Source organism: Ostrea edulis, chromosome 3, assembly GCF_947568905.1.
Source record: "Ostrea edulis chromosome 3, xbOstEdul1.1, whole genome shotgun sequence".
Classification (NCBI taxonomy): domain Eukaryota; kingdom Metazoa; phylum Mollusca; class Bivalvia; order Ostreida; family Ostreidae; genus Ostrea; species Ostrea edulis.
In genome coordinates, this window is record NC_079166.1 from 9,454,265 (window position 1) to 9,467,983 (window position 13,719).

General features: G+C 34.6%; 1 protein-coding gene across 3 annotated transcripts in view; it reads left to right on the top strand.

The window, feature by feature from the left end:
* LOC125674716 (uncharacterized) overlaps positions 1–13,719 on the top strand; it is a 133,208-nt gene that overhangs the window by 98,193 nt on the left and 21,296 nt on the right. For all 3 annotated transcript variants that reach the window (XM_056159904.1, XM_056159905.1, XM_056159903.1), the window contains one exon: positions 12,996–13,196. In XM_056159904.1, the coding sequence (XP_056015879.1) occupies positions 12,996–13,196 (201 nt within the window). The remainder of the gene's footprint in view (positions 1–12,995; positions 13,197–13,719) is intronic.

Sequence of the window (13,719 nt, forward strand, 5' to 3'; positions counted from 1 at the left end):
GACTTCAGACCGGGTTCATACGTATTGCATAGTGGGTTTTTTTTTTCAAAAATGCATTGATACCAAATTGAAACTACATGGATACTCAGAAGGAGCAGGTATCCCTTAATTAAAATTTTAAATCCAGACGTGGAAGTTTTGGTACCAGAGTGAGGGCTAAAATGCACATGCATCATAGATATAATTCACTTACCGGTTAGTAAAACCAAATGGGGATATAACTTTCCGTCCGTCCCTCTCTCTGTCATTCTGTCCCTTTCGTTGTCCAAACTTTTCCGTTATGCCGGAAATGATTCATTTGAATCTTACAGTGTTCTTTCAGAATGGCAAACTACAGATTAGGTCCGAATTATGTAACGTTGAATGGACAGGTGTTAAATAGATATCTTTTTTATTTCACGTTTTTATATTCATCGGGATTGGGATCGTATTGCGATGGAAAGGCTGTAAAAGTTGGACATTCGAATAGCCGTGTTTCGAGTTCCTCCAGATCACAGTTTTTATTCTGTGTTTAGTCAGGCCGCTTCGCAAATGTTCAGCGGGAGTACTTCCGGTTTCTTGTTGTTTACCAACACTCCGTGTTTTGTTGTATACGTTTTGGATGGATGGAGGTACGTACTTGTTTATCAACGTTTGATGAGCTACCATTGGTCAAATTCTACAGAATACTTAGTCAAGACGTCGATGTTGCAGTATAACTTACAAATGCACAAGGCTGTCTAGGAACCCTATCTAATACAGCAGTAGCCATGGTGAGATATGGAAAAAAAAACGTATTAGACTCGGTGAAAACTACCACATAGGTAAATCCAAATAATTACTGCTTTTTGTAGAATGGTGTATATGATTAAAAAAACACAATGTCTTAAAGCGATTCATAAAGCCGACATCATGCCCAGTACTGACTTCTGGGGAAACGAGGTGGTTAGGCTATTTTTACATAAGTACAATGTATTCGTTCATTCCTAGTGCAGGTGAAAAGTTGTACAAATATTTCGCTGTATTTTTCTGAATGCAAATATAGACCTGGACAGCTGTTTTTCTTTTTGTTTTTTCTATCAACAAATTTAACCAATGTCATAATTTGTGGAAAGCCTTTGAATTTCACTAATTTTAATTTTCTGTAAATTTTTTTTATTTTGTTTTCATATATGACGTAAAAGAAACCAAATATAAATAACCCCCTTGTTTCCACAGAAATTACACAATGTAAAATCTGATTGCCTTAATATCCATTATTTTGTTGATCTTCATTCATGATTAAACCATTTCATGCTGAATTGAGAAACTCTTTCAAGGTGTAGTGAGACACTTTAAGTAGCAAGTAACATTTTGAATCACAATTATATTTCTGATGAATGTAGTTTACAAAGCATTGTTTGTTTTTAAAAATTCTGTATAGATTACATGTACATGGATGGAATTTTATCACTCAACTATATGACAAATGGCATGATTTCAGTTTCTCCATCGTCAACTTCCCATATTTAAGTAGCAATATTCCATTATCACCTGCGTATGGTGTTTTGATCTATCAAATGATTCGATACGCTAGAGCTTGTACTGTTTACGGTCAGTCACGATCTAGTTCGTCAATACAACCTATCATTGGGTCAAATGTTGTCTGACGTGTTTCATACCGATTGTTAGGCCGTATTTGGCACACTGATTTTGACTACTGATAAATCCGTTTACCTCATCAGGATATAGGGTTCAAGGCGGGTGTGACCGGTCGACAGGGGATGCTTACTCCTCCTAGGCACCTGATCCCAACTCTGGTGTGTCCGGGGGTCCGTGTTTGTCCTATGTATTTTGTATTGCTTATATGGTTAATGAGATTGATCACTTTTCGTTATCTTCACCTTTCATTGAAATAGGATTTTTGCACTTTTAGAAATTAATTTCATAAAAGATTTAAATTAGCTAGATTAAACTATATCATATAATTTTATAAAGTTATATAGCTTGATATATATAGATATTGTACTGGACATTTACCTAAACATTGTACGAAATAAGTGAAGCAATTTTGAACTTAAAATTTTGTGTTCAATGCATGAATGTATGCGTGCATGTAAAGCCAGACATTTATCTTACAGGAGCTTTGATGGTGTACTTATATGACCTGCTTTAGTCTGAATGGTTTGCTATTAAACTATCAACAGGATAGTGGTATCATCTGTGATTGACTGACCATGCTGATTATGTGAAACTTTGGAATATGATTACTTGAATGATCAACATACTCGACAAATTTAACCAAGACAAAAGAAAAATGTTATGCGAGTGAGTATAATTTAATCATATCTACTAAGTTATAAATGATATTCTCCCTAATTTAAACATTGATATTTGAAAATAATTATTTATCAACTGGTACTTGTGGCAAAAGTCTTTCATTTGTAATAGGTGACTCATTTGATAGGAAGCAAATTTTAGTACGAAAGTGATTCTAGTAGATACAAGTCCAGTGTCAGAAGTATTTGTGATCACTGCTCAAATTGTTATCATTGAACAAAATATATCTGATCATGATTAAGATATATTCCTTTTAGCGACATAATTTCCATTCCGTGCACATAGATGTAGCAGTACAGATAAAATCCTTTATATGCATCAAAAGTTTCGGAAAAGTTAATTGACTTGTACAGTTGTATATATCAACCAAATAGAAAAAAAGAATTAATCCTATTAAGTGCCATATATTGCAGAGAAGAAATTTAAGAAGGACCTTTTGTGTTCATTCAAATATTATGTTGCTAGATCTTGTTTGAGTCTGCTTTAAACATGACGCATGCTAAGTGTCTTGTGATGAAATATGCACATTTTCGGATTCATGTCAGAACATTGAATCCAAGCAAGCTCCCATGAGTATAATGCATTAGGGAAATTAGATACAAGTACGATAAATATAGTAAATCTTATTGCTAAACGTTATGAAAATTCATAGATTAAGTTTTGATATGAATTACTGCATGTACAGTGGAGCCTCGATAATCCAGACGCCATTAATCCGGATGCTTCACCTTACGGACGATTTTTTTACGGAACGGAATTTTTATACGTTATTTTTTATATTCATATGAAGCAGAATTTATTCAAAACTTCTACGTGAGAAGAAAAAATCTCTCGCTGTGACCTTCAATTCGACTTTTAGATATATCGATGACGTTTTGTCTATTAACAATGATAGCTTTCATTCATATGTCGATTTGATATATTCCTGTTAGCTCGAGATAAAGGACACCACAGAGTCGTCCACTTCTGCTTCATACTTAGATATTTTATTGAAAGTAGACATTAACGGTAAACTGACAACTCAACTGTATGACAAACGGGATGATTTCAGCTTCTCCATCGTCAACTTCCCACATTTATGTAGCAATATTCCATTATCACCTGCATATGGTGTTTATATATCTCAACTGATTCGATATGCAAGAGCTTGTTCTGGGTATAGTCAGTTTTTAAATCGAGGTAAGCTACTGACAAACAAGTTGATGGTACAGGGATTTCAACAGTCTCGATTGAGGTCAGCATTTCGCAAATTCTATGGTCGTTATAACGATCTAGTTCGTCAATACAACCTCGCATTGGGTCAAATGCTGTCTGACGTGTTTCATACCGATTGTTAAGCCGTTCTTGGCACACTGATTTTAATTGCGGATAACTCCGTTTACCTGATCAGGATATGGGGCTCACGGCGGGTGTGACTGGTCAACAGGGGATGCTTACTCCTCCTAGGCACCTGATCCCACCTCTGGTGTGTCCAGGGGTCCGTGTTTGTTCAACTATCTATTTTGTATTGCTTGTAGGAGTTATGAGATTGATCACTGTTCGCTATCTTCACCTTGCATTAATCCGGAAATTCGCGTTCCGGATCCGGACGGTCATTTCTTACTAGAAAACATTGAAATGCATTGAAAATTGTACCGTTAATCCGGACGGTATTTTTTTAAGGAAAAGTTTGTCGGATAATTTTAGCAAGTCGTAAATTATAAAGAAAACAAGCCAAAATATCTAATTGAAGCGATTGTCTGTACCCTGTCAGCACTTCCCTTAAATTACAAGTAGGTGGTATGTGATGATATGTCAGTTAACGGACATGATAAACACGAAATTCGTAAATCAACTTTGGACGATGAAGATTGTTTTAACAGACCACCGAACCCGTAAATTGTGACATATGGAAATGACCGGCCTCTTTAAGAAGTAAAAGTGTGATGAAATGTTTGAAGTGCAAATGATTATGTTAGTTACTAATGATTTATTCATTTATAGTTACATATAGTGCTTCATTATTTGTTTTAGTGCATACGGTACACAGTTTTGTAGATTTATTTATAGTGCTAATATACATGTACAATGTAAGCATAGGCAAATACACTGCTCACGTATATTTCAATTTTAGTCCATTGAAATGCATGTAAATGTTAACATCATTGTATTTGTTTCACTAATGTAAATGGTTAATCCAATGATAGAATGTGTTTAATTCAATATGCATTAATAAAGTACACATACTGGTTACTCATGTAATGATAGGAAATATGCGATTCAGTTATCTGGACGCTTCATTTACCCGGACGATTTTGCTGGGAACCAAAGTGTCCGGATTATTGAGGCTCCAATGTATTCCTGAATATTAGTTCAAAAATATATATGCAGTGAATTATATTTTTCTAACAAATATCTGAATTATTATTTTTGAATTTTCACAACTTTGAATTGACCATCTTGACCAACTTGAATTGATCCATCGTCAATATTGTGGTATCCCTCCTCTTTTTTCAGATATACAGGAACTGGATCATCTATTTCCCTTGCCTTTCACTCGAGGTCTTCAGACAGTGTCTCTATACATCATTTATCATGTTGATTAACTCTCATGATGTCATACCATTACTGCCAGACTACCTATATAAGAATTAACAATTCAAATATGCAAGATTTGAAGCAGCAGAAGAAAAGAATTACAGATGTATAATACAAAAAAGGGAAATTGATTCTAACCTGGCTGAAATGAATTAATAGTTAAACTTTTCATTCAGCTGTTTTACTGCGTACCAGTCAATAATTACAGTCAATATAAACAGTACAGTCATTGTTATCAACCTGTGTATATATGTTGAATAAATTATGAAGAAAAAAAATAGATGTGTTAATCATACATATATGCATATTTAAGAAGTATATCTACACGATATCAAACATAGTATAGTTGATAAGATTGTTTTTCTTTTACACTTAAAAGATTTACTATATTACAATATTTTTCAATTTAAAAAAGCAGCATGAAATAATAAGTTCATGGTAAAGATAAAATGACGAAATATCGGTGGAAATCATTGTCACATTAATTGCTTTAAAGTAAGGTTTGCAACAACAGGGATATCATTCTCGATATACCTCATTGCACTTCGCGCTTTATGACGTCATAATGAAAAAATGTGTCACGTCATATTTGAATCGAGGGAAAATATCATATTTACTTTTATCTGCTACCACTGTCAAGTGTCAAGCAGCGTATCTGTAACCCTCTATGACAAAATAATAGTAATGTTTCTCAGATAATCATTTATAAATTATTTTCTTTGATATTATAAAAGTTACAATTTTTTATATATACATATGTAGTATGCGCTACGGTTAATTTCCATTAAAATTATGTTGTGACCATGTAATCTCTGCGAATCTTGCTAGGGAAAGTAGGATTTATTTTGATGCTGTTATAATCGATCATTGTTTGTGAATAGTATCCTCAAAGAAAAGGTTCGACATTAACGAAGCTAGGATTTTTTATGACATTCACAAGCATTTCTTAAAATAAACCTGACAGTGCACTCTAATTACATGCACTTGATATTTCAATGCTATGACATCTACTTGCGCTGATAGAGCAATTTATCGCATGAACATTGAAATGTAGAAAACGCAACTGATATGATCATATAAGAATAAAAAAAAAGATTCTTCTCTAGTACATCTTAAAATGGTCTTAATTTTGCCTAATTAACATTTACATAACGTCGACATAAAACAGATTTCTAAGTGTCATTTTTACTAACCCCCCCCCCCCAACCCCCCCCCCCCCCCAACCCCATCTGATCAAAAAACGACACGGGCGATTTTTTTTCAAAGAGTCAATTTTCAAAAGATAAATTCCTACTTAATATACTGATATGCAACATGACTTTGTTAGCTACATGTCAAAATGTTACAAACCTTATCTTAAATAATAATGATAATAATAAAAAGACAAAACAAAATATATTTAGGTGTCTTTTACAAAAGGAAATCAGTATGCAAAATCTAATCTACACTTATTACATATAAAGCAATGGTTGGTCCATATTGTTGCAGGGGGACACAATCACAATCAGTTCACCACCCCCTAACAAGAATTAGCGAGGAACAGGTCACCCTCAAGTACTGGTGGAATGCTATTGTTGGAAACTAAATATCAAATACATAGCACAGATTATTGCAATACAATACTTCTATTCTAAAGAGTCAAAAGCCTTCTCACAATCACAGAACAAAAATTTTGGGTAATTTGAGTTTTCACAAAATTCATATATATCAAGGATAATCCTTGCACTAAATCCAATAAATCTGCCTTTAATGTAAGCAGTTTGGTATTCCTTGATTAAATTATTAACTACTTTTTGTAGCCTTCTAGATAACACGAATGATAAAAGTTTGTAATCTGAATTGTCAAGCTAATCAATCGATATTTTTGTTATCTCATGCAAAGTGAAGATAACGAACAGTGATCAATCTCATCTCTTTCTCCCATTTTATACAGTAATGATAAAAGTGAGAACCTTTGTGTAAAGGGCATATTACCAACTTCAAACGTGTATTCAAGAGTTGCATAAAAATGTCTTTAATTTCATTCCAATAGCTTTTATAGAATTTGTCAGGAATTCCATCCATCCCGGGTGATTTATTATATTTGAGATTCATTACTGCTTCTTTACATTCTTGAAAAGTAAGTATATCATGGCAAAAAGATCTTTCGTTTCCATCTAATTTGTGTTCAATGTTCAATTCATTTAAATAATCTTATATTTCATTATCATCAATGTGCTTTTATTCAAATAGTTTGTCATACAATGAACTAATTTCATTTTAAATATCATTATCATTTTAATCATTTTCTGTTTGTTCTGTTATCTTTCTAATAACAGTGTCTGATTGATGGTAATTTTCTAATATGAGAAAATAAGACGTATTTTTCCACCTTTTCTATCCCTTTTACTCTATATCTGATCTGTGACCCCAACCTTGATTTGTTGTCATGCAGTTGAGTTAGTTCATTTTCAAGGGCCTTTTTTTCTTTCATATTAATTTCATTTGCAGGTTTATCTTTAGACTTGCTCAAGTCTCTATGTTTAATAATCATTGCTCTCTTTAATACGTTTTATAATGCCAAACATAGAGAGTTGTAAACCCTGCAAAATCACCGACCAGAATACGGTCGGTAAAAGGATCATATTACAACACTGCAGTGTGGTGCTGCAGAATCGCTGATAAGTTGACAGTTGATGTATGGCTATGGGGATTTCCAAAATGTTACAGAATTGAACAATTAAAACTTCTCTGAATTAAAATGAACACGGAAATATCTAATCTTCTAAAGCCATATCATAAGGATTAAATCAGTTGACTATAAGTGACTTAAAATTTAACCAGAAACTAATCTCTTAGATGTCCCATGTCCATAGGATTGCAACAGACTTCCTATTGTTCACTTATAGTTTGTCTTAAGTTTCAAAACACGTTCATTCACCTTATTGACTTCTCTTGCACACTTAAGGCAAACTCTATCAGTATGGGTGTCTGGATTAATGTCAATGTGTAAGTAATATCTTTCAATTAGCACAAAATAATCTGTCTTTGATGATCCCCTGGAATAACTTTGCAAAATTCAACATTTTTTGTACCTTCTTTTCTGCTTTTCCAAATTATGCAAATAGTTTTTATACTGCATCAGTAAACTTAAAGAAGTCCTTCAAATGATAAAAACAATAATCACTATAATAAGGCTCTACCCTGAAACCAAGCCTTACCATTTAGAATCATGAAATTTAAAATTTTGGTAGAGGCCTTCCTGCTCTATATCACAAAGCATTTAGCCTTTCTTAAAAGGCATTCGGTTATATAGAAGAGTTTGAGAAAATTGGTCTACTTTTGGCAGTTTTTGCCCCGCCCTAAGGCCCCAGGGGTACAGGAGTACTGAAATTTATAATGTATGTCCCCCTTGTCCTGACGATTGAATGATGTTTTACGTCATGTCCCGAAGATGTTTCATACCAAATGTGAAAGGAATTGGAACAGTAGTTATCAAGAAGTTAAAACAGTTCTATTTTTCACACATTTAATAACTGACCATTTTGGCCCCACCCTGATACCAAAACACCTACCCCATGAGATCATCAAATTTACAATTTTAGTAAAGGACTACCTTTTCTTTCTAAATATCCATTTAGTTACAATTTGGTATCAATAGCACAAAAGAAGATGTTATCTAAGCGTTTTACATACATTGTCAGAATGGGTTAAAAGCATAAGAGGGATATTAAAATCCCGCATTAGACACATGAAAACAAAAGTACGTACCATTTATCCTTCTGTGTTTAGTAAACCAGAAGTGATAAAAGAATTAGATAGGTTACATGATGAATATGTTTTGGTTCCAGCTGACAAAGCTAGTAACAACATTGTCTTTGTTTGTAAGGCTCATTATTACAACTGTATTTTAAACGAACATGGCATTAATTCCACTTTTGATAATCATACTTATACTCCAAATGCCCTTTCAAAATATGAAATTCTTCAAAATCATGCTTCAGTTTTAGACACATTTAATATTCCAGTCAATGGGTCGAATGAATATGAGTTTCCGTACCTATACTGGATTCCTAAACTACATAAAAACCCTTACAAACAAATATACATTGCTGGATCCAGTAAGTGCTCTACCAAGCCCCTATCTTTGCTCCTCACGAAAATGTTAACAGCTGTGAAGGAGAAACTTCAAACTTACTGTGCAACTACATATGCCAGAAGTGGTGTTAATCAAATGCGGATTCTAAAAAATTCTAAAGAACTTTTAGTAAACTTGAAATCACAGAATTTTTCCCAAATCAATAGCATTAAAACCTATGACTTTTTAACACTATACCGTTTACCTGATCAGGATATAGGGCTCACGGCGGGTATGACCGGTCAACAGGGGATGCTTACTCCTCCTAGGCACCTGATCCCACCTCTGGTGTGTCCAGGGGTCCGTGTTTGCCCAACTATCTATTTTGTATTGCTTGTAGGAGTTATGAGATTGATCACTGTTCGTTATCTTCACCTTACATAAACACTATAATACTATATCACGTTTGGTCCTTTCCTGGGGTCAGAAACTATATCCCGAGGATGATGAAATTTACAGTTTTGATAGAGTCCTTCCTGATCTATACCACAATGCATTTAGTTTTTATTATACATGTGTGGTGTTCTAGAGAAGACATTTGAAAATTGGCCAATTTTTGCACTGCACTAGGGCCCCAGAAGTATAGGAGTCCTGAAAATTACAATTCATATCCCCCATGTTCCAAGGATGCTTCATAGAATTGGAATGGTAGTTATCAAGAATTGTTAACGCACAATGGACGCAGACGAGTTGCAATAGGTCACCCGAGTTTACTAAGGTGACCTAATAAAACTGAAAAAAAATTCACAGTGTAGAAACTGCCATGTGAGTTCACCATATAGAAACACTAGGAATGCAACAGCTAAACTAAAACATTTTGATTTGGGGAAAGGTCATAAAACACCCTACAGAGGGATACACGATGATAGGTTTAATTAGGAGGCTGATAAGCCCTGTGCATGGTTTACAAGTCTCTATGTTTGGCGACGTTTAATGATATTTAGACTTCTGAAACACAGAAAATGATAGGGTAATAAAATTGAACAGCATAGAGACTTGCGCAAGTCTAGTTTATCTTCTATATCCTGTATTTATTTTTCTAGATCCATGACAAACTTTTTGTAACTTTCTGACAGTGATTTTGAATATGAAATACTTAAGCTACGAATTTCTTGTTAAATAGAACTGACACACTCCCTGCATGAAGTGAATTCGAAACAGCATGAAAACATTTGCCGAACTGCTGATATACTTCGATTGATTCTTCTAAACAAAATGCGTTTACTGAATTCAAGCTATGTTAACATTAGTGTCTCTTAACCAATCGATTTTGTTTTGGCCTTTTTTCATAGCTATTCATCCTTCTAGCATTGAGAGATATAATGGATAAATCATTCATTACGCTAAAGTTCTGATCTGATTCGCCAGAATTGAGGATTTCATTTTGTGATCGATTTCTACGGCTGTATCGTATTCTGCTGGCATCGGGTGCATTTTGTTTTTGGAGAGCTTGGTAATGATATCATCTAGCATGTTTTCACCAGGCGAATCGGATTTATCAGTGTGCGTTGTATCAGTTTTGTTAAACCCCGATCCCCAGAAATCCTTGTACGAACAAAGCTTTTAGGTGTGTATTTTTCAAAGCATTGTAAAATTCTTGAACTTGAGATAGTTGAGCCTCCACAATTTCCTTTATGATGTTGTATAGGGACTCAATGAAATGTTGTGAAGCCAAAATGTTGTTACCGATTTGTTTGGCATCTAAGGCAGTGGGTACAGCTTGAATAGTCGTCGCGCGTGGAATGTCACCTGAACGCACTGCCTTTACGTACGGATATGCATGCTCCGATGGTTTGTGTTCAACACCGAATACGTTGATATCGTTAAGATGAAAATTTGAAAGAATGACATCTTTTCCACTAAATGGAATACTAATGTTCGGATCCGCCTCTGTATAGAGCTCACACTTTTCATCTCCTGGATTATACCGGGTTTTTTTTACAGGCTTTGCAGCACTGAACGATATCATATTGATTTGTAAAGTGTTCATTGCTCCAACAGTTTGTACATCTATGAGAAAGCTTGGGAGAGGGTTGGTCCTTATGAAATAACAAACACCGAATCCCGGCGCACACGTAGGATCGGGTACCCCCCCCCCTCCCCCCTCCCCCCCCCCTCTTCAAAGGGTTTAACATATACGAATATATTTCCATTCAAGATATCATTTATTCTGAGCGTACTGTGATTTCTTTCTTTTTTTCGTATTTTATTTCGCTGCATAGAGAAACTTTGAACTGATCAAGCATGTTTCCTACGTCAGTCCTCGACGGACAAAAGGACGTCTTTGATGTTAATTTTAATACCTGCTCATTTGTGTTGTTGATATCTGTTGAAAACGGATTGTTTGCATAAACCTGTACGTTCCTGCTTCTAAGATCAAATCCTTCTTTGATCAGTTTAGATCTACTGCATAAAGAGTCCACATAGTTCCGCCACAGGTCTCTGTTTGATTGAATGCATTTTACATCATCGATTTTTTTTAAGAATTGCACTGCAATCTCAAAGTCAGAACTTTTATTATTTCTATCATTTTGTATTTCACTATTCTTCAAAAAAGACTGGTTTCAACTTATTAGCTGGCATTGCCATTGCATTTTGTGATAACACAAATATACACAAATGTGAATATTTACTCACTTGCGTCACTAGGTACAATCTCTTTAAAAAAGTTTCTGCTACGATACAAATTGCAAACATCAAAAGGTACAGTTATCTTTTACCTCTAGGAACACTCTAAGTCAAAATAATCCAGGTAGATATCTGATTTTGATGACGAAAATGATCAAAACTATGGACAGATAAATTTTCGTCCATTCACTGCCCGTATCACGTGATCTCCCCAGAATATTCATATTGGATGATTTTGTATTCTTAATGTTTCACGTTCGCATTATGGTATAGTGTCGTTCGTCTGTCCGAATCTTGTAGGCAAAATGCGAAGTAAATCGTAAGCTTCAGGATCTTATAACCTGATACATTTGATCACCATTATGAGAGGAAGATATCTTTTGTTTTTCAATGACAGTGGTCAAGGTCGTAGTATCAGTTAATATAAAATCCTCTAGACAGAATACAGAACAAACTATTTGGAGTTAGGATCTTACAACTTGGTACATTTCATTACCATGAAAAGAGGAAGATACTTATTGTTTTTGACGGTCAGAGGTCAACGGTCAAGGTTGTAGTATCAGTTAATAAGAAACATTGTTGGCAAGACACAGACCGAACTATTGGATCTAGTATCTTACAACTTGGTACATTAATCATCATTATGAGACAAATATGCCGATTGGTTTTCAAGGTCAAGGTCGTAGTATCAGTTAATAGGAAACCATTATAGGCAGATTACAGACCGAACTATTGGAGCTAGGAACGTCAAAGGTGGGACACATTCTCAACATCCCAAGAAGAAGGTGCCTTTTGTTATTCAAGTCCAGAAAATTCAAAGGTCAACATGATAACATCACTTAGTAAGAAAACCTTGTATGCAAGATACAGGCCGAACCGTTCGAGTTAGGACCGTAAAACATGGTGCACATACACTCTATGCTAAGCGGAGGATGCTTATTGTTTGTCATGGTGAAAGATCGAAGTTGTAGTTTCACTTAGTAGAAACAAACCTTGGTTTTTTTCCAGATTTTTTGTTATGAATTCGGGTATTGATCCCTTGCGCAAACATATGTGCATCAAAGAACCCCATTGGATTAAGCTATCGAGTTTCCATGTGTTATCCCTGGTACTTATGTATGTATGTATGTATATACCTGATAAGCATTTATTTAAAATTTTGTCACAATCTCCCTCTCAGAGAAATACATAATATGTTCACATTTCAACTACTTTAGGGGTCAAAGTGGGTCAACTTGTTTTCTTGACTTTTTCTCATCATGGATACAAATATTAAATTGAAGGTCTAACGGGCGTATATTTTACCGTTTTCAGTACTCTTGGTATTTCAGTATCTTTCGACACTATAACATTCAGATCCCTGTTTATTTTGAAGGCTGATTTTGCAATTATTCGATGCCGTCATTTATTTTGCAACACTTGTGGAATGCAAATGGAAAGTCTGGACAATTCGTTAGAAATCAAACTAGGAAAATGTTTAGTCGACGGATGTACAGAATTATTCCCGTTTCCTTCATTTCTTCGATCAAAGAAAAGGGACACAAAAGAAGAGACATCTATGTCAACTCTAACATCTGTAAGTACATGTTTTGATCCTTGTTTTGACCCATTGATTCACAACTTTGATCATCATCCATGTGTAATCTAATAGTACAATGAAAATGCATAGCTTCAGGGAGATAAGAGGTATATTGTGAAATACCAGAGAAATAATAGATTTACAGAAAATAAAACCCATATACATAATACTCTTATTAACATAATCACCAGGTACGTTTTGTATTTAATCATTCCTATTTTTAGGGAATACCATTAGGTACATCAAGGAATACTCCAAGTTAAAATTGACGAATACAAATATTAGATTTAAGGTCTAACGGGCGTATATTTTACCGTGTGCAGTACTCTTGTTATTTCAGTATCTTTCGACACTATAACATTCAGACATTAGGTACATCATGGAATACTCCAAGTTAAAATTCCACGAAACAATGTTTACGATTTTATTCTGCAGAGTGTGTTATTGGTGCATGAAATAACCATTCATTAATTTTGATAGAGAGTAATACGACCATCTTCTTCTCGTCTCGTTGTTTGTG